At 41.5% G+C, this 27,258-nt stretch overlaps 1 protein-coding gene across 9 annotated transcripts in view; it reads left to right on the top strand.

The window, feature by feature from the left end:
• KLF12 (Kruppel-like factor 12) overlaps positions 1-19,266 on the top strand; it is a 262,674-nt gene extending 243,408 nt beyond the window's left edge. For all 9 annotated transcript variants that reach the window (XM_003640556.6, XM_040706699.2, XM_046902092.1 and 6 more), the window contains one exon: positions 10,087-19,266. In XM_003640556.6, coding sequence (XP_003640604.1) covers positions 10,087-10,268 — 182 coding nt within the window. In that variant the 3' untranslated portion in view covers positions 10,269-19,266. The remainder of the gene's footprint in view (positions 1-10,086) is intronic.
• The last annotated feature ends 7,992 nt before the right edge of the window (positions 19,267-27,258 follow it).

Genomic DNA, 27,258 nt, shown 5'->3' on the forward strand with positions numbered 1-27,258 from the left:
TCCTCTGCTGTTCCAGAACTTAGGAATTCAAACAAACAAAGCCAATTTTAAAAGCAATTTGCTCTTAAGTAAGATAGGAGGTTCTATTTGTATTGGGTGACGCTTTTATTTTTTAAGAAACAGTTTTCTTGTAGCGTTTAAAATTTACTGCCAGTTTCAATAAACAGTAGAGCTTTCCAATGTGGAAACCAGTCTATTTCATGGAAGTCTTCATGTCTAGTTTTTTTCTCTTCATGCAGTTTCTGTGTAGAAGAAACACGAATTATTTTGGTGGTTGACTATGTACTGGGGCATAAAGGCAGACTCACCCATGCCTCCACATCCTGGTAAGGTGATGTTCAGAAATATGAACCTCTGCTAGCTGCCTGAATGTACTGAGATAGTTGTCCGAATCCAGCTACTTACGGGCAGGTGTCCATACCACAGGGAGCTTGTACATCCAGTTCTCTTCCAAAAGCTGCTCTGTGGAAAGTTAAATGATTTCATTTCTGGCGCATTTTGCAAACTCTGAACTCACCTTACACACAGGGAGTCGTTTCTCTGCATTGTAGGTCTGATGCTGTGCCGATATGGAAGGGTGCCCACATGGTTATTCCAAGGCACTTTGATGGGAAAGCAAGTCTAATTGTGTCTGTGATTGCTTTCAGTCTCTAGGTTATGAAAAATATTTGCAACCATGCCCCTTGACTTTGTAAATATGGGGTGCATATGTGTTTTGTCTGTGTGTGGCACAAGGGAATAATGATGATTTCATTATGCAGAATAGAATTTTCTCTAAGTGAACCATTTAGTTCTTAATACTCTACCTCCAAAGAACTGTAGTTCATCTGAGGTCTCAGGCATGATTGTGGTCTACCATTTCTATGTAGCCCTGCAGTGGCATGAAGGCGAGAAAGACCTCTCTAATCCCATTCCCTCCAAAGTGCTTTCCCAGATGTTGCACCCAGATGCACCCAGACCTAGAGGAGTAAATACACATCACAGAGCTTCCAGGGACGTTAACTCTTGCAGCCCACTCTTCCAATCCCAGGCGGAGAACAGGATAGCAACTTGCTGCTGAAATGTCCATTGCTGGTGATCCCCACATGCCTTTTGTGAAGGGCGTCTGGAGTTGTTGATGCCCATCCTGTCCTTTGCAGGGCAGCCTGTCGATCAGAAACAAAGTCTTTCAGAGTAACTACAAGTAAGTTTCGCAAAAGCCTTTGCTTTAATATTTTACTCAAATTTCCTTTTTTGTTGCTTTTTTTTCTCCTTTGCTTTTTCCCATGCCGAGAAGGAAAAAAAGAAAGCAGAGCCTGAAAGCTAGTGTTTTCAATCTTCATTTTTTTGCAAATGAGTAGGCAGAAAATTGGTAAAATTCTACAAAACTTCTCCTTTCCTGTGAAAAGAGAAAGATCAGATGTGTAGGACAGGTGGTTCTTTTCTATACTTCAGTATTTTCTCTACTCAGAATATGAAGTTTTGTGGTATCTTGGTTACATTAACTCTAATGATCTTCTCCCAGACTCTTTTCCCTCATCTTGTGTATTTTGTTGGTTAATATTTTTCTTCGGTATTGTATTTATTAATTCTACATTTTATGGTGATAAAAATGGGTATCTCTACATTTGGAAAGCTCAAGACTATTCACAATTCATTTTCTTAGTTAGTAAAGTTTTTAGGGGAGGTGTTTTTTACTGCTTTGATTCTGTATACAGAGTAGCACACCAGGGTCCTGCCCTCTGAATGAGACAAAGCTCATCCCCTGGAGCCTTTGGTTGTTGGTTTTTTATTATTATTATTATTTCTGTGGGGCTTTTCTTGTTTGTTTGTTTGTTGTTGTTTTGGTTTTAGTTTTCATTCCATGAAACATCAGTATTGCTCTTGCTGAACATGGTGGAGCAAGTCCTAGAGCACCCAGGAGGAGTGGCGGGAGCAGAATCAGAGGCACAGTTCTTACAAATGGAACGGGAAGTGTCACTTAATTGGCATCTCCCTTGCAGTTATGGACCACAAATAAAAAATGATGTTTTATTTGAGGAATCCAGACTGAACCCCAGGCCAGCAGCATGCTAGATAAAGAGAGTCACTGTGCTGCTGTGCTACCACTCTGCGTGCAGTTGGCTGCTGATGTAAGCAGAGGCCTGTTGCATCACCTTTCCCAAATTTCTTTGTGAGTAGATGTTGCCATAAAAGGAAAAATCTCATCATTACCCAGGGAACTGAAGTTTTGATGGTCCCATATTGTTGCGGCTGGAGAGCAGAAGGAAATTTCCATGCCCTCTCCTGCTCCAAATGGATATGTATATATATGTAAGCATGTACACGTACCTTAGTGTGCATGTGTGTACATACATGTGCAAAAGCGCCTTGACATATGGGAAAAATGATCAGGAAGTGTAATAAATGCTGTTTGACATCTGTTGTTGGAATTTGATCTGACTTCTGAATTCAGGCGCATGGGAAGAGGCCTTTTTACATCTCCAAAAATGTTATTTTTATTGTTGTAATAAGCATTGTGTCAATCATTTTATTTCAGATACGTCTTTGGTAAGGTACATAACCAATCCTTGTCCCAGAGTGTTAATTCATTTGTTTCTCACACAGTGCTAGGTATGTCCAATCAAAGAACAAAGTTCCTGCAGAACCATGAAGAGAGAAAATGTGGAATAGAAGCTTCATGTGTTAAGTGTTCGTTTCTCTTCTGAGTGTACAGTGTCAGAATGGAGCCAAGACTGATTGGGTGAATTTGGAGAGATGGAGTTATGGGGAATTGAGTTCTCATGAGTCTGGAAATGAAGATTTTTTCTTGTTGGGATCTGTATAGAGTAGCAATAAACTGAAGCTAAACCTAAAGGAGTGTTGGAACAGTATGCAAGAGAAGGAAACAGATAATGGTCCTGAACTAGTATTGGTCTTGCAGAGGGGGTGACGAGAAGAGCCATGGTGGCAAACAGCACCCAAAGTCAACAATGCAGTGAAATGAAAGATACTTCTGTGCTGTGATGTGGGAAAATGACTTGGGTCTGAATTATCAGAAGTGGAGCTTGAACATAATTCTCTCTTGTGTGACTAGTGATAGGACTAGAGGGAATGGCTTCAGGCTGCGCCAGGGAAGGTTCAGGCTGGATGTTAGGAAATAGTACTTCTCTGAAAGGGTGGTCAGGCACTGGAATGGGCTGCCCAGAGAGGTGGTGGAGTCACCGGAGCCTGGTGGTGTTCAAGGAACGTTTGGATGTTGTGTTGAGGGACATGGTTTAGTGAGAACTGTTGGTGATGGGTGAATGGTTGGACTGGGTGATCCTGTGGGTCTTTTCCAACCTTAGCGGTTCTGTGATTCTATGATTCTATGATAATTGCTTTTAAAACTGCCAAAAAATCAGTTGAAGTTCTGTCTGTTGTTTACGAGTGCAGATAGTCACTGTGCTTTTGAATTGAAGAAGTAATTTTGTTCAGTTTCCATGTGAAGTAACCATGTCCCTTTGCCTGAGAACAAGGAGTAAAAAACCTGAATTTCAAGACATGTCACAATTAGCACTGTACATCCTGTTCTGCTCGTAGAAATTATTTTCCCAGTCTTGCTCAACTGATACGAAGCTTTAATCTGTTCCCAGAAAGAGCTTTTATTTGCATATTTCAACAATTCTGAAACAAAATTCAAATTCACTGTATTCACTGAAAAGATAGTTTGGAAACAGAGATCCAAAATCACCTTTTGAAAGACATCAGAATAATCAAATTAGGCTTTTTAACCAAGATGATTGAAAATATTTCAAACATTCAGAGGGGTGGAACTGAGGTCTAGTGGTCTTCATACAGAAAGTATGTTGTATGTTGTTCCTAGTTTGCTGCTATTCACTTTCTGTGCAGCTTTGGGAACGCTGCTTGTGCTCACTGCATTGGTTTTCCTACCTGCAGAAGGCACAGTGTTTGTTACACGGTGCTATTATGAAGCCAGATTTTTATAAAGTATTAATATACTTTTGTAAAAAGATAGCTTCACAAGGCACTTTGAAGTCGGAAAGTGCTTTATAAGTGCTCAGATGCTTTTTCATTAAAAAATTATACTAATAAAAATGTCATACAGAAGAGTTGTCATTTTTCCCTTTTCTTTGTGTCTAAAAGCTAAGCTGCCCTCTTGCTGCCAGAAGTGCTTGAGGATGCTCTTTATAAGATGGGTTTTTTTTGCTCTAAAAAGATTCTTTTTGCCTGAAATCACTTATTTTTAGAAGAAATGCAAAATCTGGTTACCCATTATTCGTGGTTTTCAGTTTCTGATTTTCACACTCGCAGTCTCACAGTATGTGTTTTAGAATGGTACTGGTGTTTACGTGGGAGCTGAAACCAGTTGACATAAATACTACGTGTATATTTTGCATAGTGCTCCACGTATATTGCATAGTATTTCCATAGCAGAAACCAAACCAGGAATAGCTCTGATATGTCCTGACCTTCGCAGAATTGCAGACCTGTTGACTTCAACTAGAATATGTAACATCAGACATAGGCAGAGGCATGGTTACTATGTTATTTGTTCCCTTTCAACTTGTTATGGGCTAACTCTTTAGGACCTCATTCTGTTGTGTTTTGGTTTAGTTGCTTTTTACTTTGTGGGGAATACTCCTCCAAGACTAATGACAACAGAAACTGAATAAGGAATGTATAAAGATGTGGCTGTAAGTAGCAGAGCTGGGCAGGAGCCACCTGTTAAACTATGCAAGTTTGGCTTAAGCCACTGGAGCTTATGAATGGAGTGAGGGACAGCATCTCCATTACGCTCTCACACTCCTTGTTTGGAAACACCTGCACAAAGCTGTAAGCAGAGTTTCATTTCAAGTGTTTTAAAAGCTTTTTCTTTCTAAAAGAAAAACGGAATTTTAGCATGCGGCTCTTTCACAAGATAATGAAAGCTTAAATGCAGAAAAATCTGACTAGGTGGCTAAGTCTCTAACCCTGAACGTTCCCAAGTATATTTTGTTGGTGAATCTTACTTGATGTAGAAATGTTGTCACTGTTTCAAAATGATGAATACCACTGCCACAGAGAGGAGAAGTAAGAACTCAGATTCACGGTGAGAGTTACATGGAGAAAAAGCAGATAGATGGGACATAGTTAGGAAGGGTCATGACATCACCTGTAATAACAGAAGAAGAAAGGAGTTTATGTCAGAGAAAAATAGGGTCACTGCTAGATCACTGGGATGTTTTCTGTCCTGGTAGTAGACAGTTACCTCATCATTACTCAATAGCATAATTGCCAAAAGCCTGCTAAACAGATGAATAAATGAAGCTTAAAAAATACGCAAACGAAAGGGACTACAAGTGCACAATAGAGTATCTGCAATTTCATTCCATACATTTTCAGAGAACTCAAGCCTAGCTCTGTTTTATGGAGTTCCTGAGCAGTTTCCATGCTGGCAGCACACCCCATTACTCTTTACGTAGGACTTCTGTTTCACCTTCCTTTGAAGCATCAGCATCAAATACTGTGATTCCAGCTAGTTGGTGGGCAGAAGAAAATTCCTGAAGAGTGTACTACGTGGGAAACTCTAGTGCAGAGCAGGTTGTGGTTCCTTCATCTGTTATACAATGTGATGTCTTTCTGGTATCAACATACAGCATCTTTTCCTTGGAGTATGAGAATGTTACTGAATGGTAAAGTAGAAGTTTGAGGGAGATCTATCTCCTTGGATGAATGATGTCCCAGAAGTTAACAGTATGTGAATACTGTAGAGAGGGCAGAAAATTTTTGCAGGATTGACTAAATAATGGTCATTATTCAGCATTATTAATTCATTATTTGCCTGAGTGTAGAGAGATTTTGTGAGTAACCATTGTAACTGTGTTCTTATGTGCTTAAGTGAGAGGCGTCGTGGTAGCGTAGGAAAATTAATATAGTAGTAGTAATTAAACTAATTTGGATTGTGGCATCTGGATTAGAAAAGGCAATGTTTTGGAGGGCTCTTAGAAACAGATATTTTGTTAATAGAAGATTAAAAATGACTAGTTTCATCCAGGGCATTGAGTCATACGTTTAAAACTTTCTAATTAACTTTTCCCCTCCAGACAATAGAAAACACTCATTTTCTACAGCAAACAGTCTAGAGGAATCTTCTCATGCTTCTCAGTCTCACTTGATTTGTGTAAATGACTGTCAGGATATACTGTTTACTGTCCATTTGTTGCAAAGCTGCAGGGTACCACCAGAATGTGATTTCTCTATGATCATTTTGTCACGTTTCAGGCCCAAGTAATGGAGTTTTCAAATGCTGGTGGGGAAGTAGAAGTTAAGCTCCCGTGAATGTGATCACAGCTTCAGGCTTTTATTTTTAAACAAGCCCCTTCTACGAGTCTAAAACCTTACAGATTCAGAAGATTAAACCAGCTAATGGTGTTTTTTCTTTCTCCAGTTTTCTTTTTGTCCCTAATTACTGCAGGTTCTTAGTTTCTTTCCGTGGCTATCTTTCCTGCTGTTTTCCAGAACTTGTCCACTGTTTTGTCTTCTCCTCCATTCCCATGTTTCCACTACTTAGGGCAAGGAGCCTGCCTTTGCTCCTTAGAACTGAATAAGCATTTGAGTGCCTTGGTGCGTGGCAGTAACTCTGAGGCCCATGCTCTGCTATCTGCTGAGCCACTGAAGAAGCCAAAGAACAAGAGGTACTTTGAACCCGAAGAGTGTCTTAGATACTTAAACTCAAGTGCTCACACAAGGCAGAAGTGCCTGAGTTGAAATGGTTGAGTGTTTGACTTTGACTTGGGATGTTACCAAGTGAAAGATTCACAGTCAATGTAGTATTGCCTATGAACAAGAACTTCTTTTTTCTAGCACGTAACCAACCACAGATAATGTAGGAGTTTAATAGAAAAGTAACATTATAATTTTTCCCCTAAAAATTAGGTTTGTGTAAAATGTTGTCATTAATCTTTAGGAAAAGCTGTATCTGAATTTCATAGTTTCTGTGACAGTGGCTTTTTTAAGGTGTGTATTACTGAATGTCTTTAGAGTAACACTGCGTTGCCTTGTTTTTTCCTTTCTTACACTATACGTCTATATTTAATTGAAAATAATGAAAGGTCTCCTTGGGTTGAACTTGTAAGAGATATTTTCCGTCAGTGGTGTAAATAGCGTGAGAGGAATGCAGTTAGTCCTGTCTCTTGCACATAGCTCTGTAGGGGCTGGGTACATCGAACTCATTGAGGAAAAGGGCTCAAAGCAACATCTGGGAACTTCAGCTGGCTGACCCGTGCTCACATCTTCCTGCTTGCTGGCTTTCATTTCCTATCCACAGTGATACTCTTTTAAAGGACAAACAAACTAGTTCTGGCATTTTTCTGTCATCTTCCATCCCTTCCCACATCAGGTTTTCCCACTGCTTTTCTACCACAGAAAATGATATAGGACTTTGTGTTCCAAAGAGGCTATTGCAGGGAAGGATCTTGGGGTCAGCAGAGTCACAGATTTTCACATCTTTTTCAGTGAGGATCCAGAGCATAGGAAATACCTTTCTGTAGTCAAAGAAACCAATGGGGGCAAGATCACAGTTTCAAGAGAAGAATATTTACGGTAAAGCTGGGAGCAGCAAGCGCTTCACTTATAAATTGTTCATGTGGTGTGATGAGGCTACTTGGGTAGACCTGCCAGGTCACACAGGGAGACTTATACTGCACAGCGCTTTGCACCAACTGTTTGTGGCAAGGGCACATATGCAAGACAGTTCAGTGGCAGATCGGGGCACATTTTATAGCACTTCGTCACTGTCAGGAGTGTGTGATCTGCTGTCTGCCGTGCAGCTCCTGTCTGTCCCACTCACAGGAGGACAGTGAATGTTTTTCTGTGCTTCGTGCTCTGCTGAGACCCTTAAGGTCAGGTTGGCGACATGACTGCTGCCAGAGCGCTCTGACTATGCACTGTGGGCTTTGCAAATCCAGCCAGCACTGGGTATACAGGGAGACTAGGGGATTAGAGGGTGAAAACCAGCCCTACAGAAAGAGGTCTGGGAGTTTGGGTTGACAACAAGCTGAATGTGAGCCAGCAGTGTGCCCTGGCAGCCCAAAGGGCCAACCGTACCCTCAGGGGCACCAGACCCAGCGCTGCCATGTGCAAGGGGAGGGGCTGTCCTGCTCTGCTCTGTGCTGGTGCAGCCTCACATCCTGCGCTGGGGGCAGGGCTGGGTGCCACAGTGTAAGAAGGACATAAAACTATTAGAGAGTGTCCAGGGGGGGCAACGAAGATACTGAAGGGTCTGAAGGGGAAGATGCATGAAAAGCAGCTGAAGTCCCTTGATTTGTTCAGCGCAGAGCAGGGGAGGATGAGGGGAGGCCTCATGGCAGCCTGCAGAACAGCACAGGGCTATGTCAGGGGAGGGTCAGGGTGGGTGTCAAGGAAATGTTCTTCACCAGAGAGTGGTCAGGCACTGAACAGACTCCCCAGGGCAGTGGTCATGGCTCTGAGCTGCAAGAGCTCAAAGAGTGCTCTCTGGATAGCACTCTCAGAGGGTTTGGGTTTTAGGTGGTCCTGTGTGGAGCCAGGAGTTGGACTTGATTCTTCCAGCCTTGCATATTCTGTGATTCTGTCACCTTGGAGCCCGGATCACTGGTTTCTCCTCACAGCAACAGTTTCTTACCCTATTCAACACCAAAACTGCAGTGCAGCCCAGATGGAGCCCAGAAGGTACCACCCCAGTGAGCTCAAGTGCTGCTGACAACCATACGGGTGGCCAAGGCCTGCGCAGCATCTGACTTCCTGACAAAGGCAGCAACGTCCATTTCAGCTGGGCTTCTCAGACCTGTTTGAACTTTGCAGTGATTTTGAAACTGTGGGCTCTCAGCAAAACATTTATTGACTTTCAGAAATGCTTGGAGGGAGCTGCTGCCTACGACAGAGCAAGTGTTGCATCACTGGTTTGTAAAATTGAAATAGCATCTTGCAAGCTGCTTATGATTCATAAACAATAATAAATAACTTAGGAATGATTGTGTCTGACGAAGGAAGCAGTTGTTGCGGAGATGCTCTTATGTTGTCCTGCTTGTGGTTAGCTGGTGTAGGAAGGGGAGGTAAGAAATCACTTTTGACACACCAAGGGAACACACATGTGGACCTCACACAGCTTCTCCTCCTCAGTTTTGAAGCATGCTCAACTGTGGGACAAAGGTAACTCCCAAGAGCATTTAACTTGTAGACAGTAATGAGCAGTGATAAAAATCCCAAACAAGAAAAGCGTTCAAAGATGACAAAAATGGGATTTTATAACAGTTTCCTTCATCAAAACACAAAGTCTGGATCAGCCATATTAATCTTTTCCTGTGGCATTGTGCACCACAGACAGAAGCTGAGGCAGAACGTGACGCTTAACTTCAAATAAAGAGCAAAGGGTGGGATTTTCCAAAAATCTGCTCTTAGCCCAAGTCTGATCTCATTGAAGTAAATTGGATCTTATCAACAACTTTGTGCGAGTCCTGCGGCTGAGTACTTTTAAAAACGATACGCCATTCCTGGTAACATCTTGCACACAAAATTAATTTTACCGAAAGTGAGTGAGAGCAGTAAATAAAGAGAACACTTACTGATTGAATTTTTATGTTTCCTTGGGAAATGATCAGTCATTTTTATCAGCTTGCTAAGAAATGGCCTGCAGTGTTGTTTATCCAAATCATTAGAAACCTTCATAAACTTCCTAAAAATAATTGGAAGTCTGTGGAACCCTTTGATAACTTGCTGAAAAATAGGGCAGGCTGTCCGTTTTGGCAGAAGGTGTAGCCTGATGGGATAAGGCTAGCAAACTTGTACAGTAATCATGAGAATAATTATACAGCCCTTTGTCCTTACGTTAATCCCCACATCACTCCTTCAAGGTAGGATCTATACCGGTGCCTTAATCCTGTTGATTTTCTTAGTCATGTGAATGCCATAGGAATGATAAATCTCAAGGCCCTTTCCTTATATTCAGCAGATTCGGTACATAGTAATTGTGTAATTTGGCCTAAAGAAACCCCTAGGCAGTGGGTGTTCATAGGAAGCCTATGGAGGGGGTTGTGAGGATTAAGAGCAATGAGGGAAAAGTCACCACCTGTTTCCCACCCCCCTCTCTCTTTCTTTTGTCTCTCCCAGGAGAAAAACCCTACAAATGTACCTGGGAAGGCTGCACCTGGAAGTTTGCTCGCTCCGACGAACTGACGAGGCATTACCGCAAGCACACAGGAGTGAAGCCATTCAAGTGTGCAGACTGTGACCGCAGCTTTTCCCGCTCAGATCACTTGGCGCTCCACCGCCGCAGGCACATGCTGGTTTGAGAAACGCTACCTATTCCAGCCGAGCTTAAGAGCTGGGTCTCTTAACTACCCGGAGTGAATTCAGCAGGGCTGAATCCCCTTCTACAGTGTTAGCAGGCAGGGCTGTCTCTGCTGCCTGTAACAAAAAATAATAACAAAAAAAAGCAGGAAAAGAAGTGCCACTCTTCTCCTCGCCATCTGAAGCTAGCCCCATCTGCCCCTCAGCATGGTTACCCCCCAAAAGTGTCATCACAATCGCCTGGGAAATAGCAGTTGAAATGCTACAGGAATGGGCATTATTTTACATGCTGCATCCTTTGAGAAAAAAAATGTTTATAGCTTGTATGTTTTTTCAGCCGTTGGACATTTTGTTCCTGAAAAATCACTGCTGATTGGAGGATTAGATGCCACAAACCAATGATGATGATGAGAGCGAGAACGGTAGACCTTTGTTATCCCATTTTTTTTCCCTTGTTTTGAATACCACATGGCCAGTGTCAGCATCACGCCTGAGCTGTGCTACAAACAAGCTGCATGGGAGTAGGCGAGAAGATCCTGCTGGAGAGGTCCCAACATCAGAGATGAAGGGTTGCTTGAGCTGACTTTGCAATAACAATGGTGGCATTTTAATGTTGTACCGCAAGTTGTCATTATGCCCTAGAAGACACCAGCCATTTAACCCTTTTCTTTTATCCCTTTCTTTCCTTTCTTTTCTTTTGTCCTTGTTGTTGAAGTCTGTAAAATAAAAAAAAAAAAAAAAAAGGGGGCAGCAGCATTTCTGCTGCAAGTACAGCATCAAGTATCTGTATTTTACCATGGACTTATTTAGAACCATTTTTTGATTTGTATAGAGAAAGCCAATCTGAAAACTACTACCCTGTTCTCAAAGCGCAGTTTTCTTTCATGCAGGTATCCTCTTCCCCATGACCAGTGTTTGAATACGAGGAAATAGTCAGATCTTATACTTTCTGGTACCAAGGTTAGTGCTGTAGCCATCCATGAAATGGAATTGAATGTACCAACAGTGCAAAATAGAGAAGAAACAGCTGCGTCTCTTTGCAGAGAAAAAGCAATAATGAGTAAAATGGCTCTCGAGACAATAATTTACTCCACACCAACAGAAGGGAGGTATGCAGAAATTGCACGTAAGATAATTTAAGTTAATCTTCCTGATGGTTTCACTGACCTGCTAGTTACCACAATTAAGTACTTTCATTTCCTTAAACATAATGCTTACTTGTGTCTGCAAAGCCAAACATATAAAGGAAAGAGCTGAGTGTTGAGGAGTCAGTGGATGAACTGTAAGTAGGAAGAAGAAATGGTTCTGCAGTGGTGCTCTGCAAGACATTAGGTTTCTCCCTGGGAGTTAGGGAATAACAAGACATTGCCAGCTGTCTGTTATTATACAAATGCTCCTTTATATGGGTATCAGTGGCTGCCTCTGCTGGGATTTTCAATCCAAGTCTTTTCAGATTAAATAAAAGGAAACTCTTGATCATTCCCATACAGCCCTATAATTGTGAATCAATTTGTATTAATTAAATTATGTAGGAGAGAGAGAAACTCTTAGTCATCAGTTGTTCGTGAAAACAGAATAGCGTTTTTCTGTTTTCCTTCTTCACAAGGATCTGCCTATTCAGCTAAATGAGAGAAAGAGAAGGCTTGGCAAGATTTTTTAAGTGTTGAGATTTTTATAGCTTTGAGATAAAAGATGTATACATAAAGGTCTTTTGCAATGCATTTAATTACAAATATTTGGTTCCAGGAATTGCACAGATTAAACTCGTGATGCCACTTGTTCATTTGCAAAGGTTAGATCAGTCTGAATTCAGTTCTGATTCCTGAAGTATTAGTTGTAATGTTGGGAACGGGTTCTGAAGTCAAGATAATCTTTAAGAAGAAGAAGAACAGAGAACCCTTACACACACTGAAAGTAATTGCAGTTAATTGAGGATTAATAAGACTGGGATAACACATCATAACAGCGCTTAGAGGCTCCAGAGTTTGACTGTCTTTAAATACATTGTTAATGTTCCCTGATACCGGATAATCTGTCAGTCCCCTAAAAGAAGAGCTTCAGTACTGTTACTTTTCAACTTCTCCTGTGGTGAGCAGTCAACGTAGAAACTGCAGACAAATTATTAGCAGCCACAGGTTGATGCCCCATCCCTGGAGACTTTCAAGGCAAGGCTATATAAGGCCCTGGGCAACCTGGTCTATCTGTGGTGTCCCTGTTCACTGTAGGAGAGTTGGACTAGATGGCCTCCAGAGGACCCTTCCAACTCTAAGGATTCTCTGATTCTATGATGGTGGGAAAAATGTCTCTCCCATTCCCACTGTCTGCACTGGTGATCAGCTTCCATGAAAGTTTGCAGCATTTAAGCATCCAACTCAGAGCTGGGCATTAAGCAGCAGTGCCAAGTGTTGATGCAGTTTAAAATGGCTGAAACAGATCAGGGCTTCTTGATAGCCCATAAGCCATTGTGGAGCAACACAATTGGGTTTTTGCCAACAGCATTACTTCTTTCATTTTCAGAAATGGTAGTCAGTGTTGTGCCTGAGGTGGTTCATGGATTGCATCTGCGGTCTGTCTTTTGTGTACTTTAAGGTCATTCCCTTTAAGTGGATCAGTCAATTTCAGTGTTTTGCGAAAGAAGTCAGGTCAGGTAAAAGTCAATTTATAAAAATTTTTTGCCACCCAAGAATGTTTTACCTACTAATTACCTAAATAGCAGCAGAATCTGTGATTTTATTTTTCCCCCATAGAAAATGAAGTTTATTTGACCAGCAACAAGTAAGGACGTTCTGTTAGCATTCAAGAGAAACAATTAGAAATCTTCTCTGATGTTGTTCACAAGGGCTGAATATAACTCAGAGGGACCAATGTCTTCTTCAGGCTTCTGTGTAGTGAATTGGAAGAAAAAGCCTCCGAGAGCAATTGAGAGGCTTTAAATTTCAGTATGCAGCTTTGAATTGTCCTGTGCTGACTGCACAGAGGTCCCGTAGGAAGCTCATTTCCCAGGGCAGAAATCACTCTTTGTGAACCCTTTGTCTTTCAGCTGGCTACTTTATACGTACGAAGCTCTGCAGCAGAAAGTGGGTCTGGTTTTATTCAAAGAACCCCAGGTTGATAAAGGGGTAAAGCAGCACTCGCATCAAGGGAAGTAGACACAGAACGTGTCAATGAGAACAGAATGAAGCCAAAAGATTGAGAGTTGTACCCTAAATGTTCTTACTTAGCAGCAGGAAATGTATGCTCGGCCTTTCCAGCAGACACATGAGAGCTTTTTATGCTGCTGTTACCTCTCGACAGCTTACACAACCAGCAGTCATCTACCACTGGGTCTCAAGTAGGCAGTATGATCCTTGGTAAATTTCTCATTCGTTCAAAGCCGTCAGGCTTTGGCCCCAAATGGTCTGTGAGAATATTTTTTGATTTTGTTTTCCTCTTCGGGAGTATTTTAAGAGAGATTACTTTGTGGAAGGAGAGTGTTGGGACGTGGAGTGGATGTCCCCCAGGATCTCAGGGTGCTCTTCCACCTGTGTTTCCCCAAGTTCCTGTGCTTGTGCAAAGACCAAAGGCAGCTGCTCCACAGTGGTTTCCTCAAAAATTACAATAACCCACCACAGTACCGTGGCATTGCATAACCACAGTGAAGGCTGACATCACATGTGGCATGCAGAAATACCAGATCTTGTCTTGGCACAGCACAGTAAGTCCATCTTAATTAACTGAGAGGTTGGGAAATACAAATATACAGTGTCCCCGTCCTTTCAGACAGAGATTTATGCTTTTCAGTGTGAATAAAGGATGGGTAATACCCACTGTGAGCATTATGGCTTACATGGGGAACTCTGCCATGAAGTGTCAGATTTCAAATGTTTTCAAAAGGATTCATTGGATTTGTCAGGAAATCTCAGTAGCCAGCATTACATGAAAACATAATGAGCAAACAACTTTGATACAGAACTTTTTACATTTTAAATCACCATTATTTTTTGAGCATCTGTTTTATTCAGCACTGTTAAATTGGCTCATTGCAACGGCAGTTTATACTGGGGATGAAGATGCAGTATTCCTTATTCTCTATCGTGCTTACACAATTAATGAAATAGATTTAGACTGACTTGTATATATGATTATTTGCTGGAGTGATGTATAACAAAATTAACAGTGTTAAAAATGACATCAGTGATGTTGATGTTTGGGATAAACTTACAGTGCAGAGCATGGACAAATAGCTGGACAACCTTTCTCTCCTTTAATAATGGAATAGCAGTGATCATAAATCTCGTTTTCCATTAGCCACATTGAAAATGTATTCTAGTTACCATTTATAAATTTATCTTCTGATAATAAATGATGTTTAATGGAAAAAATCTCTTTCTCCTTTATTGAAGGTGGGTACCTCAAATCAGAGTAAGATTCACCATTAATACCCTGCTTATTTTTTCGTTTGAACATTGGTTTGGAAAGGTCAGTGTGAGAAACCACATCTTCCACAGCAGATGTGTCTAAAGTAAATCTGCCCTGCTACATGCTCACCCAAACACCCATGCCTATAAATGCCAGCACTTCTACATCCCTCCTCCCAGCAGCAGATAAAAACAAACACATTTGTAAAAACAAAGCAGAAGATGAAGAATTGGAAATAAATTGGAAATGAAAGGAAGTGCTACCTTAAGAAACCAGCTCGTATTACTGTATTATGCTTTTGCCTGTGATTTATAACTGGAGAAGCACACAGATTTAAAGATGATTGTTATATTTTCACAGTTTCATGATAGCATTACAGTTGCTGTGTAATATGCTTATGAAGTCATACCTGTTGGTACCTTAAAAATGCTTGATTTCTGATCAACTGCAGCAGCAAAGCCAGTTTTAGTAGAAAAAAACAAGTAGCTATAAGGATACTGCATCTTTAGAAATGGAAATGCATTGAAAGTATTTTACTATACTTGTAACAGTTTAAATATTCTGTAATATATGTGATAGTGGAGAAGTATTTTCAAACTCACGGTTTTTCATGGGGTGTAAATAGGTTAAATGAAGTACGTTTTTAAAAATCCTTCTGTTTTCATAAAGAAAAAAGAATTGTTAGATAATGCTTTGCAAAGCTTACACACAAAATGCTGAGAAGTAAATTATTCTGTTTTCGCAGAACACGTTTTCTCTGCAAAATGGAGTAGCCACTTCTTTGCTGTTTTGCAGATAGCGTGTGATATAATGAAGTCATACTGAGTCCTTCAGCATCAAATAAGTCAACATTCAGAATGCCTTTGACTGAATAAAGGGAAAAAAAAAACGCTCAATGAAAATGAAAACCATACGAAAAGGTTTGGTTTGGTTTTGTTTTCCTTCTGGCAATTTACAGTGAACTGCAGATACAGTAACAGCAAGCTCTCTGATTTTATTTGATTTTATTTGTACTTGTATTTCCCTGACTACATTGTGTCTCGAAAAAAAAGGTTGCAGAGCTAAAATAGGCAGCTGCTCTTTGCTGATTCCAGGGGTGTTCAGTCTTCGAGGTACAGTAGTATGTCAACAATCCAATGGTAGCGGGACAGTTGTGACATTTAGAATGCTCATATACTCCAGCACGGTAGTCTAAAATCCATTTTAAAAGATGAAACAGAAACTGAAAGTGCCTGTTATTAGAACTGATGGGATGTTCCTATACTTTTACACAGCAATAACTTACGGGATTCTGTCAACAATAAGATGAAAATAAAATTAAACTCTGAGAACAATAATGCAGCACAGAAGCAAACACAAAGTGCCATTTGTATTTTCATGTTGACGTATTTTGTTAGGAGTTTTAGTTAGTTCCTCAAATAATGTCTGTCAGATATGTAAGATGAAAATGGATCCTCGTTTACAAATTTCTCATATCCATATGGATTCCAAGTAGGTGTAAATGGAGATCACTGTGTTTTGTGATGTTGCTTACTAATTTACGTCTGATTTGCCCATATATCCATGGTATTCTGTAGTAAAATAACCACAACAGCAGTAATGGAGTTTCTTTAGGTTATACCTCAGAGCAGATTCTCTTGAAAAATTCACTGTATTTCTCTTTTCTATTCTTTTTTGTAATACTAATACTTAATATCATCTTCAAATTGGAGAGGTCGAAATATATCCCTTTTTAAAATCATTATTTTGGGGAGAAATAAGTGGGGAAAAAAAAGTGGGGGCTATCAGTTTAGATACTATTTGAGTTACAAACAAGAAGCTGATATTCTTAGAATGTAGAAAGGGTTTTTTTTTTTTAATATCAAGTGGCCTAAACAATTGCATCAATGGGCTGGTGGATCTCACTAGAAAATGACCAACTGCGTCTCTTACACTCTGTTCTTCAATTATTTTTAATCTGGTAGGTTTCTGTCAAAAAGAAAAAAAAAAAAGATTAACTGTTGCTAATGGGTTCTTAAAATAGCAGCGTAATGCCATCCCTCATACTTTTGCTTCTAAAAATGAATTTATTGGAGATCAAAATGTAACTGGTTCTCCTAATGCCAAGAAAGATTGCTTTCCATTCTCTAAGCTTGTATCCAGCATTTATCCATGCAGGGCTATGCTCCCATCAGTGGATTACTGTTCGAGTGAGAGAACATGTTTTTATTCACCAAGGCAGGATTGTGTGTGCGCAAAGACAGTCAATGCAGAAGAAAGTGGAGGTGCAAAGTAAAAGCATGTGAACCTACATGTGAAAACTATGACTCCAGTGCATGGAGGTTAATCATGTGATGACCACTAGTTTAGTAACAGCTTATACCTGTTAGACATCAGTGGAGATAATCCCATCAGAACATGCATACACTTAATTCTGCCATCCTGAACTGAACTTCCAAATATTAAGCACATAAAAGATCTCATTTCATGCTGGAAATGTTAGGAGAGCACCAGAGAATGTGTCAGGAGAAAAGAAACGTGAGTTTCTTATACCTGAGCTACTGTTAGAGAGGAGGTCTCAGTTCACTGCTCTGAAGCAACAGTGTTCCAAGGAGGCACCCATAGAAACCCACAGTGTTGAGTTGACTCCAGCACTACTTGTGTTGGTTCTTGCGTGGGAAAGGGCACCAAGACTTCTATGTCATGAAATGACTCAGGTTTTTTTGTGTCTTTCTGAAAAACGAGTAAGAGGTTTGCTTTTCTTTTATTGACTTGCCGGCACCTTGTGCTTACTGATTTCAAATGATGAAATTAACTGAGCTGCTTTTGAAGCGATTTGTAGACTATCCAGTAAACAACCATTCAGTCCTCTGGACTACCAAAACTGAATGCAAGTTTTAGCTGTTAGGAAAATAAGAACAGTACAAGTTATTTGGGATCCTCTTGGCCATCTGGGTGACTTATAAGTCACACTTCCCCCAGCTCATTTTCAGGGTGCTCTCACTTTTTATAAAAGAGAATGTGAGTGGAGATTCATACTTTGACTTCCTAAACCTGGTTCATGCACCTGGATGCATTTGGAAAACTCATTGTCAGCCAGGAGACACACTCTAGTTGGTGATGGCTTTGATGGGTTGTCATAAACATGAACCATGAAATGCAGACATTGGTTTGGATGCTGTCTTTCTCCTTGTTCCCATCTTTCTAGATGTAAAGAGCTGTGGAAAGGCAGTCTGACCCATAATCTTTGCAGGAGAACTAAACTTCTTCAAAATTCGGAGTTGATGTTCTTGTCTCTGGTTTTCTGATTCCAGTGTTTTTCACTGCTAGATTTACATCTTGTCATTAAAAAAAAGAGGCAAAAAAAGTTTATTTTTTCCCTATAGTCCTATATATTGCCTCCTTTGCAATATAAGTCCTCCATTTTACACCTACACAGTGTGCTCCCTTGACCTGCTTTCTGTCGCTAAGAAGTTATAATATCCCATTGCACGTACAATGGAATATACACAGAGATAGGAATGAATGACTTAAGTTTCACGCACCGCCAGCCTTAAACCCTTCAACCCACACACATAGACACACACATGCATACGCTTCAAATGAAAGAGAGATTTGGACACTGCTATCAACATGTGGGGTCAAAAATACCATTAATTTGCAAAGTTCTTTCAGCTGTGTTTAGGAAGAAACGGCAGAATAATGAAAAATACCATTCTTGGCCAAGTCATTTATGGATGAAGCAAATTCCCCTATGGCGTTAGTTGAATGAAATCCTAAGAATGGAGTTGCATTTGGCCCCAAACTCTTCTTTACTAATCAGGTTGCTAAAATTGTATATTCCGATGAGCGTTCATTTGATCCTCCTGTGTAAAAATACAAAAACATCCCTTAGTTTTTAAAGTGATTAATTTGGGACCGAAGCTTCACAACAATGGAATTAGTGTGTTCAGCACCTCATTCTTTTCCTGCAATAAGATGCAAAGGGAGGGTCATTATCAGTAACCCCATAGAGATAATAGTGTCGTCAATAGAAGTCCTATACTTCAAAGGAATAAAAACAGCCGTGCTAGCAAGCAAACGTCGTAGTTTCTTAAGTCTTTTCTTTTGCCTTCTTTTCAAAAGATTTTAAATGCAAAAATTTCTTTTCTTCAAAAATAATAAAAGTAATTATCTGAAGACCTAATTTCCCAATAGTTTCCTCTACATTTATATAGTATGTAGTGTTTAGGCAACACCTATGTTATAAGTTTATTAATATTATGTAAGTGTTGTTCTTGTATTTATGTATAGTGTATGTATTGTAAATATACTCAGAGCTTTTTTTCCTCTTCCTGTAAAATGGTGATTTTTTTGCCCTATAATAATGTAAAGGGAATCCCCTAATGAAATTCTGTCAGAGGATGATTATTCCAGTCTATTCTCAAAGATTTAAATGAACAAGTGTTATCGTTTTTAATGGTGTCTCAGACATATTTTGTTGGTGCATTGCTTTTCTGTATTCAACTTTCCTATGAATTGAGCTGTGAATTGAAATAGAGTTTAAACCTTTAAATGTATGCATTTGTATAATTATCTGAATGGAGGCATGAAGGTTAAATAAAGCATTTTGTATGGAACAAACCCCCTAATTATTACTGTGAATGACTCAAGCCTTCTGGAATACCCAGTTATTAACTTTTTAAATTAAACCTTTGTTAAAAAAAAATCTTTTCTATAAACATATAGTGATTTTTTAAATGGAATGTTTTCTTAAGAAATGGATTTTACTTGCTTTTCTGATTTTTTAAAAGCCATCATATAGAGTGCACATTCTTTCTCCTTTCTCAGTGTTTGCGCATCTGTGGCAAGGCTGGAACAAATAAAATAGCACTCAGCAGTATAAACAAAAATGTCCTGGGATGATATAAAAATATTTTGCATTACTATATAATCTGACTTCATTATGTATTTTAAAATGGAATTCTGTGTCTGCCTGTTTTCTTTTTTTCTCTCTTCATCCCCCATTCGTAGGGATGCAATTAATCTATAAAGTTCTTAAGATGCCCACGCCGCTGAGAGGGGATTTGCTCATTGTGTGCATGTCAAGTGAAGGAACAGCTGTTGGAGGAGGGCTTTGGTGAGCTGGAACGTTCAGTTTTGTACTTGGATGAAGTTGGGTGGTATTTGTGATTGCTTCTAGGGACATTTTGAGACCCATGGGCTTCTCCCTCATGTCTGTTCCACAAAGAAGTTTCCTTTTTGTTTGAGCCAGTGTTAAGGACAACTGTGGAGATCAAGCCAGAGGCTGTGAGCTCACTCAGTGGTGAAACTTCTTAAATCTCCTCAAATGGGGTTTCCCTTGCAACACCAGTTATTTGCTTTTAACCAGTATGATAATTTATCTAATAAAAGCCTCAGTGTTACATCGTTATAGGCAGAAAAACAGGTAAACAAAGAGATTTGGAGACCTCTGAGCCTTAACAAGAGATGTGTCTAAACCAGAACCCTGCTAGAACAGGTCTTGGATGTCTGAATATGAACATCAGCTCGTCCTGCTAGTCCCTCCAAGGTACTTCTGCTCTCCACACAATGTGTTGTTTGTTCTTCCTCAGTGTCCTGACCGTGCTTAATATCGTTTTTCTCCCCACAGTGTCATAAGTGTAAAGCACATCACTGCCTGTTTAGTCTGACGTCTCCAATGAACGCCCACACCGTCCACTGCCCTGACCCGTGGTCTGTTCCTGAAAAGTTATTTCTTCCACTTGCACAAGCAACAACTCAATTGTCAGCTAATCCCTCCTCCCCCCCCTTTTTTGTTATTGAACGGTCCATTTGGAGTGAAAAGTCGGTGTGTGTTTTTTGTGCACCATATGCAACATACTCAGCTCTCTGTGATGCGGGACGAGGAGTGGCTGCTGCTAACCACCTTCAGCTTTGCACACTGAGCTGCTGCATCAGATAAGTAGGGATCTCTCTCTATGTGTGGAAATGATCACAACAGCAGCATCCTTGAACCTTGAGAACCCACCCGCCTCCTGAACGCAGCTCTGACAATGCAGACTTTCACCTACGCGTTTATGATGGCATTCCTCCTCATCAACCTGCAACAGGGAAGCACACTAATATAGGAGGTTTGGCTGAAAAACCTGTTTGCTGTACTCCAGCCTGCTGCACTGTGATCCAGAGGCATTAGGTTTTGGCTGCAAGTTGAAAGGGTGAGGCTATGGGAGCCAAATTTGGGCGGTCGGTGGGAATTTTGCCCTTTCCAAAGAAGAGCCACCCTTGTGAGGCAGACTGCTCTTGGACAAAAACAATCTCTTCAGCACAATGGTTGTGGCACATGCTGTGGAATCATGTCCCTTATCAACCCTCCCATCCTTGCAAACTGGACAAAGTTGCAACCTTTCTACACGCGAAGACCTAAGATCAACAAAGCTGGGGTGACTCAGTAGTTGGGTAAGAAACAACAGAACCACAGAACTGAAAAATGGCCGAGGATGGAAAGGACCTCTGGGCCCACCTGGCCCAGCCTGGCTCCAGCAGAGCCACCTCGAGTGGGGTGCCCGTGTCTGTGTGCAGGCAGAAGATCACCAAGGAGGAGAACCCACAGCCTCTCAGGGCAGCGTGTGCCAGTGCTGAGTCCCCCGCACAGTGCAGAAGTGCTTCCTGATGTTCAGAACACTACGAACCACTTCACATCTCTACCTGCCTGCTTCAGCCATTAGGCAGAACTTTTTCCCTCACTGAGGTTTCAACCCAGTCTGTAGCTGGCCACATTTTTTATTTTTTTTTTTTCACTCGGGGGTATTTTCTCTGAGAGGCCCTGAATAGCAGCAGTAGCCACTACCCTTCCTGTTGGAGCATACTAACGAAGGCATTTACTGCCTCACATATTTGTCTTAGCAAAAATATATAGCCCGTAATAACTGGGGCTGCCACTTACAGAGGAATGAATAACCAGATTTAGCCAGTAAGCTCAAATATGTCAATATATTTTATCCCTTGTGTTTTTGTTTATATCTTTGCACAACCTCTCTCACAGATGCACCGTACCCTTTCCTGGTTATCTTTCTCATTCACTGGGGATATTGATCTATAAAATTTCCTTGTAAAGTGTCTCCAATGATTTTATTTTTTTTTCTGGGGTGACTTCTCTTCGCATGTATTTCTGGGGCCGTACTGAATATTAACAGACAGAAACTAACAATAAAGCCCAGAAATGACTGCAAAAGCAAACACTGAAACCAAGACACTCGCAAAGCTCTATAAATCTCCACCAAGCTCAGGTTGCTGTTTAATCTTTATATACAGGTACGTCTCAAGGTTATCTGCTCCTGTGGGGTTCACTGGAGGCTTTTGTGATTTGTCATCCGCTCAGCTCCTTATCAGCCGAAGGTATTTCCCCTTGTAACATTTATTATGGGCTCCCCTCTGTGTTTCTTACTCATGCCATGTCGTCAAGGAACGCTGATATGCAGTCTGTAAGGAGTTACTAAATTTCCCCCTCCTGTGACCAATGGGATCATAAATGTGACACGCACAGTGTAAGATAGGCAGCACCACAAACAGGGAACTCTGACACTGCTACCAGCTCTGAATATGGAGTGAGAGCAAGAGAATTAGCAGCTCTAGCAGCTTCATAACCCTTTCCACAAGTGCTGACGTGGTCACTCTTCCATGCCACATGGTTTCATTTTAACAGAGATGAATCCAGCCTTTGATGACAGGTACAACCATGCACTGCCATATCTGAGGAACCAGCAAGTTTGGGAGAAGAGTGCTCCAAAACTGCTCCATTGCCCCATTGAGATGGAGCCAGACTCTGTGTGGCCAAGGCAAGAACAGCAGCAGATGTCCTGGAGTACAGATTCTGGCTCCAAAGTCTGGTGGAAGTATGTCAGAGCCACCCAATGGGAGAGCTGGCTGCTGCAGAACACTATCTGCCACTGCTCCACAGCTTTATCCAGCACATGGAGCTCCTGTAATTCCCATTTGTCCTTAAGTACAGGCAGTGCCCACGCTGACATCAGAGATCTGGCTGGTAGCACATACAGGCATGCAAATATAAATATTCATACGTAGGTTCACACATACATGCACAAGCATACAGTCATGCCCAAGCATATAGGTACTGAGTGTTTTAGTCACCTCAACGAGCACATATCTCTTAAGCACAAGGAGAATTAATGACAGTATCTTTGGAGTTAGGTGATCACGCTGATGTCAAACCCACGGAGCCATTTTGGAGATCTTTAAGATATTAGATCCAAAAGGCCAAGAAGAAGACATGAATGCCCAGCCTCTTCTTATGCCTAACACTACAGCTGAGCTGATTTTTCAAGAAGTGCCCTGAAGGCAGTCTCCAGACCCAAACTGTCATTTTCCGTGCAGTTACCATGAACCCAGCCTGAGCCTGAACTACTAAGTCCATCTGACGGGACTGCCTGGCCACCTGAGGAGGGTCCCCAGGCCACCAGGACAGCCTAGTGTTATCCACACAGTGCTGCCACCATCACACATGCTATGAGCAGAGGAGGATGAGGGAGACAACAGGGGTACGAAACAGGGTTTCTCCCACCAAAGAGGAGTAAGGAGCTTCAGCTATTGTGGTAGCAGCAAGCCTGTAATTATCCAATGTGAAATTGATCTCTGCACATACAAACTGGCAACACGGCTGTTTGAGTTGGATGGTGACGTATGCAATCTGTTTATGGGGTGTGTTCCCCAAAAAATCAGGGAAAAGTCAGCATTTCTGCAAGGCTTTTGGTTCTGTATATTTATTTATTTACAACGGCTCATGTGTACCAGCTGGGGCTTTTCAGCTTAGCTGAGAGTAAACTCTGAGCTTTCTCGGATGCTACAGGCATGCCAAGAAGGGAATGCTGTAGAGGCTTTAGAGCAAATAAAACAGAGAAAGAAAAGCAGTTCATCGTGACAAGCGGAGGGAGGAGAACACAGAGCCCAGGCCATTCTCCTTCCTTGGAGCTGCTTTGTTTCCCATTTTGTTTGACATCTATAATCAAAGCCTCAGCACCCTTGCTTCAGTTATAATAACTTTGCTTGGTTATTACATGAGGCTTTGCAGATGAACACACAACACGAGTTTTTAGCCTCCGGCACTGACCACTCCCAGACGAGATGCTTGTTCCTGTACCACAGTACGTGTGCTTCTGCAAGTTTCGTTTATCACAAAGCAGCAGTACAGACACAAGAAAAGTACAGCAGGAGCCAGGGGCTCAAGACAAGGTTTGGCACACAGTACATCAACAGCAGAAAAGGCTTATTCCTCGGGCTTTCATCACTAACAGCAGCTGGGAAGATGAATGTAACTCAGTCTTGGTTACTGCAAATTAAAATAAATGAGTAACTTGCCAAGTGTGGGACAGAAGTGATACATTTGTGGGTTTCTTTTTGTGGGAAAAACTAATGTGACCCTTTGGGACCATCAGTTTCAGTTTGATTCGCTTTGATAGCCATGTACCCCTAAACTTTATGGAGGCTTTGGGGCTCAAAATATTTCTTATTCCATTTCTGATTTAGGCTGCTGCTCATAGATTGAAAGACTGCACCCTTCAGTGCAGCAGGGCTGGGGTGCCATCCCTGTTCCCAAAGGCATGACATGAAGGCTGACTCATATTCATATGCTTGCTGCCAGCCCCCATTAGAGCAGATTGAAGCAGGAGTTTCCTCATCCAGGATCCAGAAGAGCCCCACTTGCTATGTAGTACTGTCATAGTCAAGGAGGTAATGATTATTTTCTGCGTGTTTTCCTGTTCTCAGGGGGTCTGGGACAGAGGCGGGGCTCTGCTGTGGGCCACTGGGGTCCTGGATTTCCAGCTGCAGGAGAAGGAAGGCTGTGTGTGTTATAAGGTGTGGCACCAGGACATGAGGGGTGCCTGCAGGGATAACGTGGGTGGGTGATGGAAGAGCCAAGCTCCATGTTCTACCAGAAGTGCTTCTCTGCATGAGCCGTCTCATCTGGAAGGGCTCTACAGGGGCCAGGATCATGCTTTCCTGGAAAGAGAGCCCACTGGGGAAGCCTGGAGCAGACAAGAGAGGGAACTAACCCTTCCTCCCGACTTCTGCAATCAGACTTACCACACAATTGCACAATGACAGCGTGGCTGAAGTTGGAAGAGACCTCTGGGTCCACCTAGCCCAGCCCCTGCTCCAGCAGGGCCACCCAGAGCAGGGTGCCCAGGCCCATGTCCAGGCAGTGCTTGAAGATCTCCAAGGAGGAGATTTCACAGCCCCTCTGGACAGCTTGCGCCAGTGCTCTGCCACTTGCACAGAAAAGGAGTGTTCCTGATGTCTTTAGGGAATCCCTTGTCAGTGGTGACTGAAGGCTAACCCTTGCCCCAAATCTACTTTGGAGTTTGATTTTATTTATTTATTTTTCCTCAACATCCAATGACTTAACGTACTGGATTTAGAGTTGTTTGTCTGACTTCATGCCAAAGCCAAAGGCCATCAAATGTATCTTGTTTCTCCAGTGTAACCTATGCCATGTGTCTTAGCAGTACACGTACCATGCTGACTCCAGGGGCATCTGCATGAGGCACCGACACCTTAGTTCACAAAGGACCTGAATGGGAAGTACTTAATCATTGTCATGTAATATATTTAGTTGTGACGATAATAATATACTACTTGGTGCTTTTACACATAGGAAGAGCACAGGATGCAGAACTCAGGGTTTCTCAGCATCATTTTGCAAACAGCCGCATTACTCACAACCACAAACAGCACAACCGGATAATGCAAGTCTCTGGTTCCTGCCTGGGGAAGCAAGGCTCCCACTGCTTGTTAGCCAAGCTGACAAGTGCTCTGGCCTTTGTTCAGGCACAATGTCACGCTTTCAGATGGGTCTATTTGGGGTTGTCACCGTCAGCTCCTGCCTGGCACAGGGTGGGACAGGAGAATAAGCATCTGGGGGAGAAGAAAGAGGTAACAGCAGAATGGAGAAGTGGTAAAGCATCTTTAGCACGAACCAAGAACTAAGATAGGAGGGAGACGGGATGACAGGAAAAGGGCTGAAGGGATATAAAGTAGTATCAATAACCCTGAAGCTGGGATGAGAGTGAAGTATGATTAGGTAGCAATCCTATGAGTCAGGGTTAGAGGAAAGAGGATCATGGCAGTGCTGAGACGCAAATAGAATTAGGTTGTGAACCACTGAATCAGATGATGCCAAACGTAGGCATTTGTGCTTCTTCACACCTTCATTTGTACGTGCTACATGAAGGTTTACAGAAATGCCTTTACAAGCTTTGTAGGAATTATTGACTCCGGTGTGTATTTCTCCTCTTCTGAAATGTGGTTTTCTGGCTCCATGATTCAAATTAAACAAATGCAGAGAGACAAATCTGAAAAAGTGTGTAATTTTATCTGAAGCGTTAATTGTAGCAAGTTTATATCTAGCTGTTACAAAAAAAAAAAGCAAGCGTTTTGCATCCCATGTGGATATCTAGGTCTTCCCATCCTTTTGTAGTGTAAAAGCAGTATTTCTAATCTTGGCAGGCAAGATCATGAGTCACAGGCTTGAAGATTCAAGTCAGTGTGAAATACTGGTATTGATACTCATTCCTGTTTATGGCAGGTGTTTTAAGTTTCTCTAGAATTTGGGAGCTTGGCTAACTCTTGAAAAGTCTGCATGAAATGACTTGACAAATGTCAACAAAGAATGGTGTGGTGGCTTTTTTTTCTTTGGTTGATTGGATTTGTTCTAATTTGGCTAACTGTTTGTTATTTTTTATTGAGGGAGCAGAGGAGACTATGTGTCAGTCTGGTTTTAAGTTAGACCATACATCTCAGACACTTCAAGTCAACTTTAAGGAAGCGCACTGTGCATCTGATTAAAAATACCAAGCTTTTTTTTTATTTTACTGTCAGCAGAAATGGGGGAAGTTGATACGTGTGTATTCACTAAGAAGCTGTGAAAATTCATAGGGTCCAAAGAATTGATGCAGGCTCATTTGGGATCTGAAAACGTTCACGGGTTTACTAAATATGCATTGAAATGCCCTGGATGGATAAGCAGAGCTCATTCCACAAATGTATTTTTCAAAAGAAACTCTTTTGTGGTGAAAACCCGTTGACCAATGTTCCTCTTAATGTGAACGAGTAGCTTATACAGTGCAAGACTTGCAAAAAAATTGGATTAGATTCAACCTAATTCTATGACCTCTTCCTCTCATAGACATTCTCTCTACACAAGGGGCAAAGATGCCACAGATTGAACCTGCAAGGCTGAGCAGTATCTGCATCACGGTTTATTCTGTATTCCCATGAAGAGGTACAGTTTCATATTTCAGATATACAACAATAGAATTTGTGACAAAAATAAAAGCAGTGGCCCCAGCGCTTAATTGTAGCATGAGCTTTTACTCTGGTGGACATGTATGCTTAACTACAACACCAGTGACTTATCAGCAGTTTATGCACTGGAAAACAGAGCAGTTAAGTTCTTTTGGCATTGCATTTCTCACAACAAAGAAGAAAGTCCGAAGAAAAAGAGTTACAAAAATGTGTTTTACACTGGAGGCCCATTAGCTCTTTTGGTTGGAGAAACTGCTTTGCAGCCTCCACCTGCAGTACTGTGTGTGAGAGATTTGTTTTATGCTCTGTTCATCA

This window comes from Gallus gallus, chromosome 1 (genome assembly GCF_016699485.2).
Source record: "Gallus gallus isolate bGalGal1 chromosome 1, bGalGal1.mat.broiler.GRCg7b, whole genome shotgun sequence".
NCBI classification, from domain to species: domain Eukaryota; kingdom Metazoa; phylum Chordata; class Aves; order Galliformes; family Phasianidae; genus Gallus; species Gallus gallus.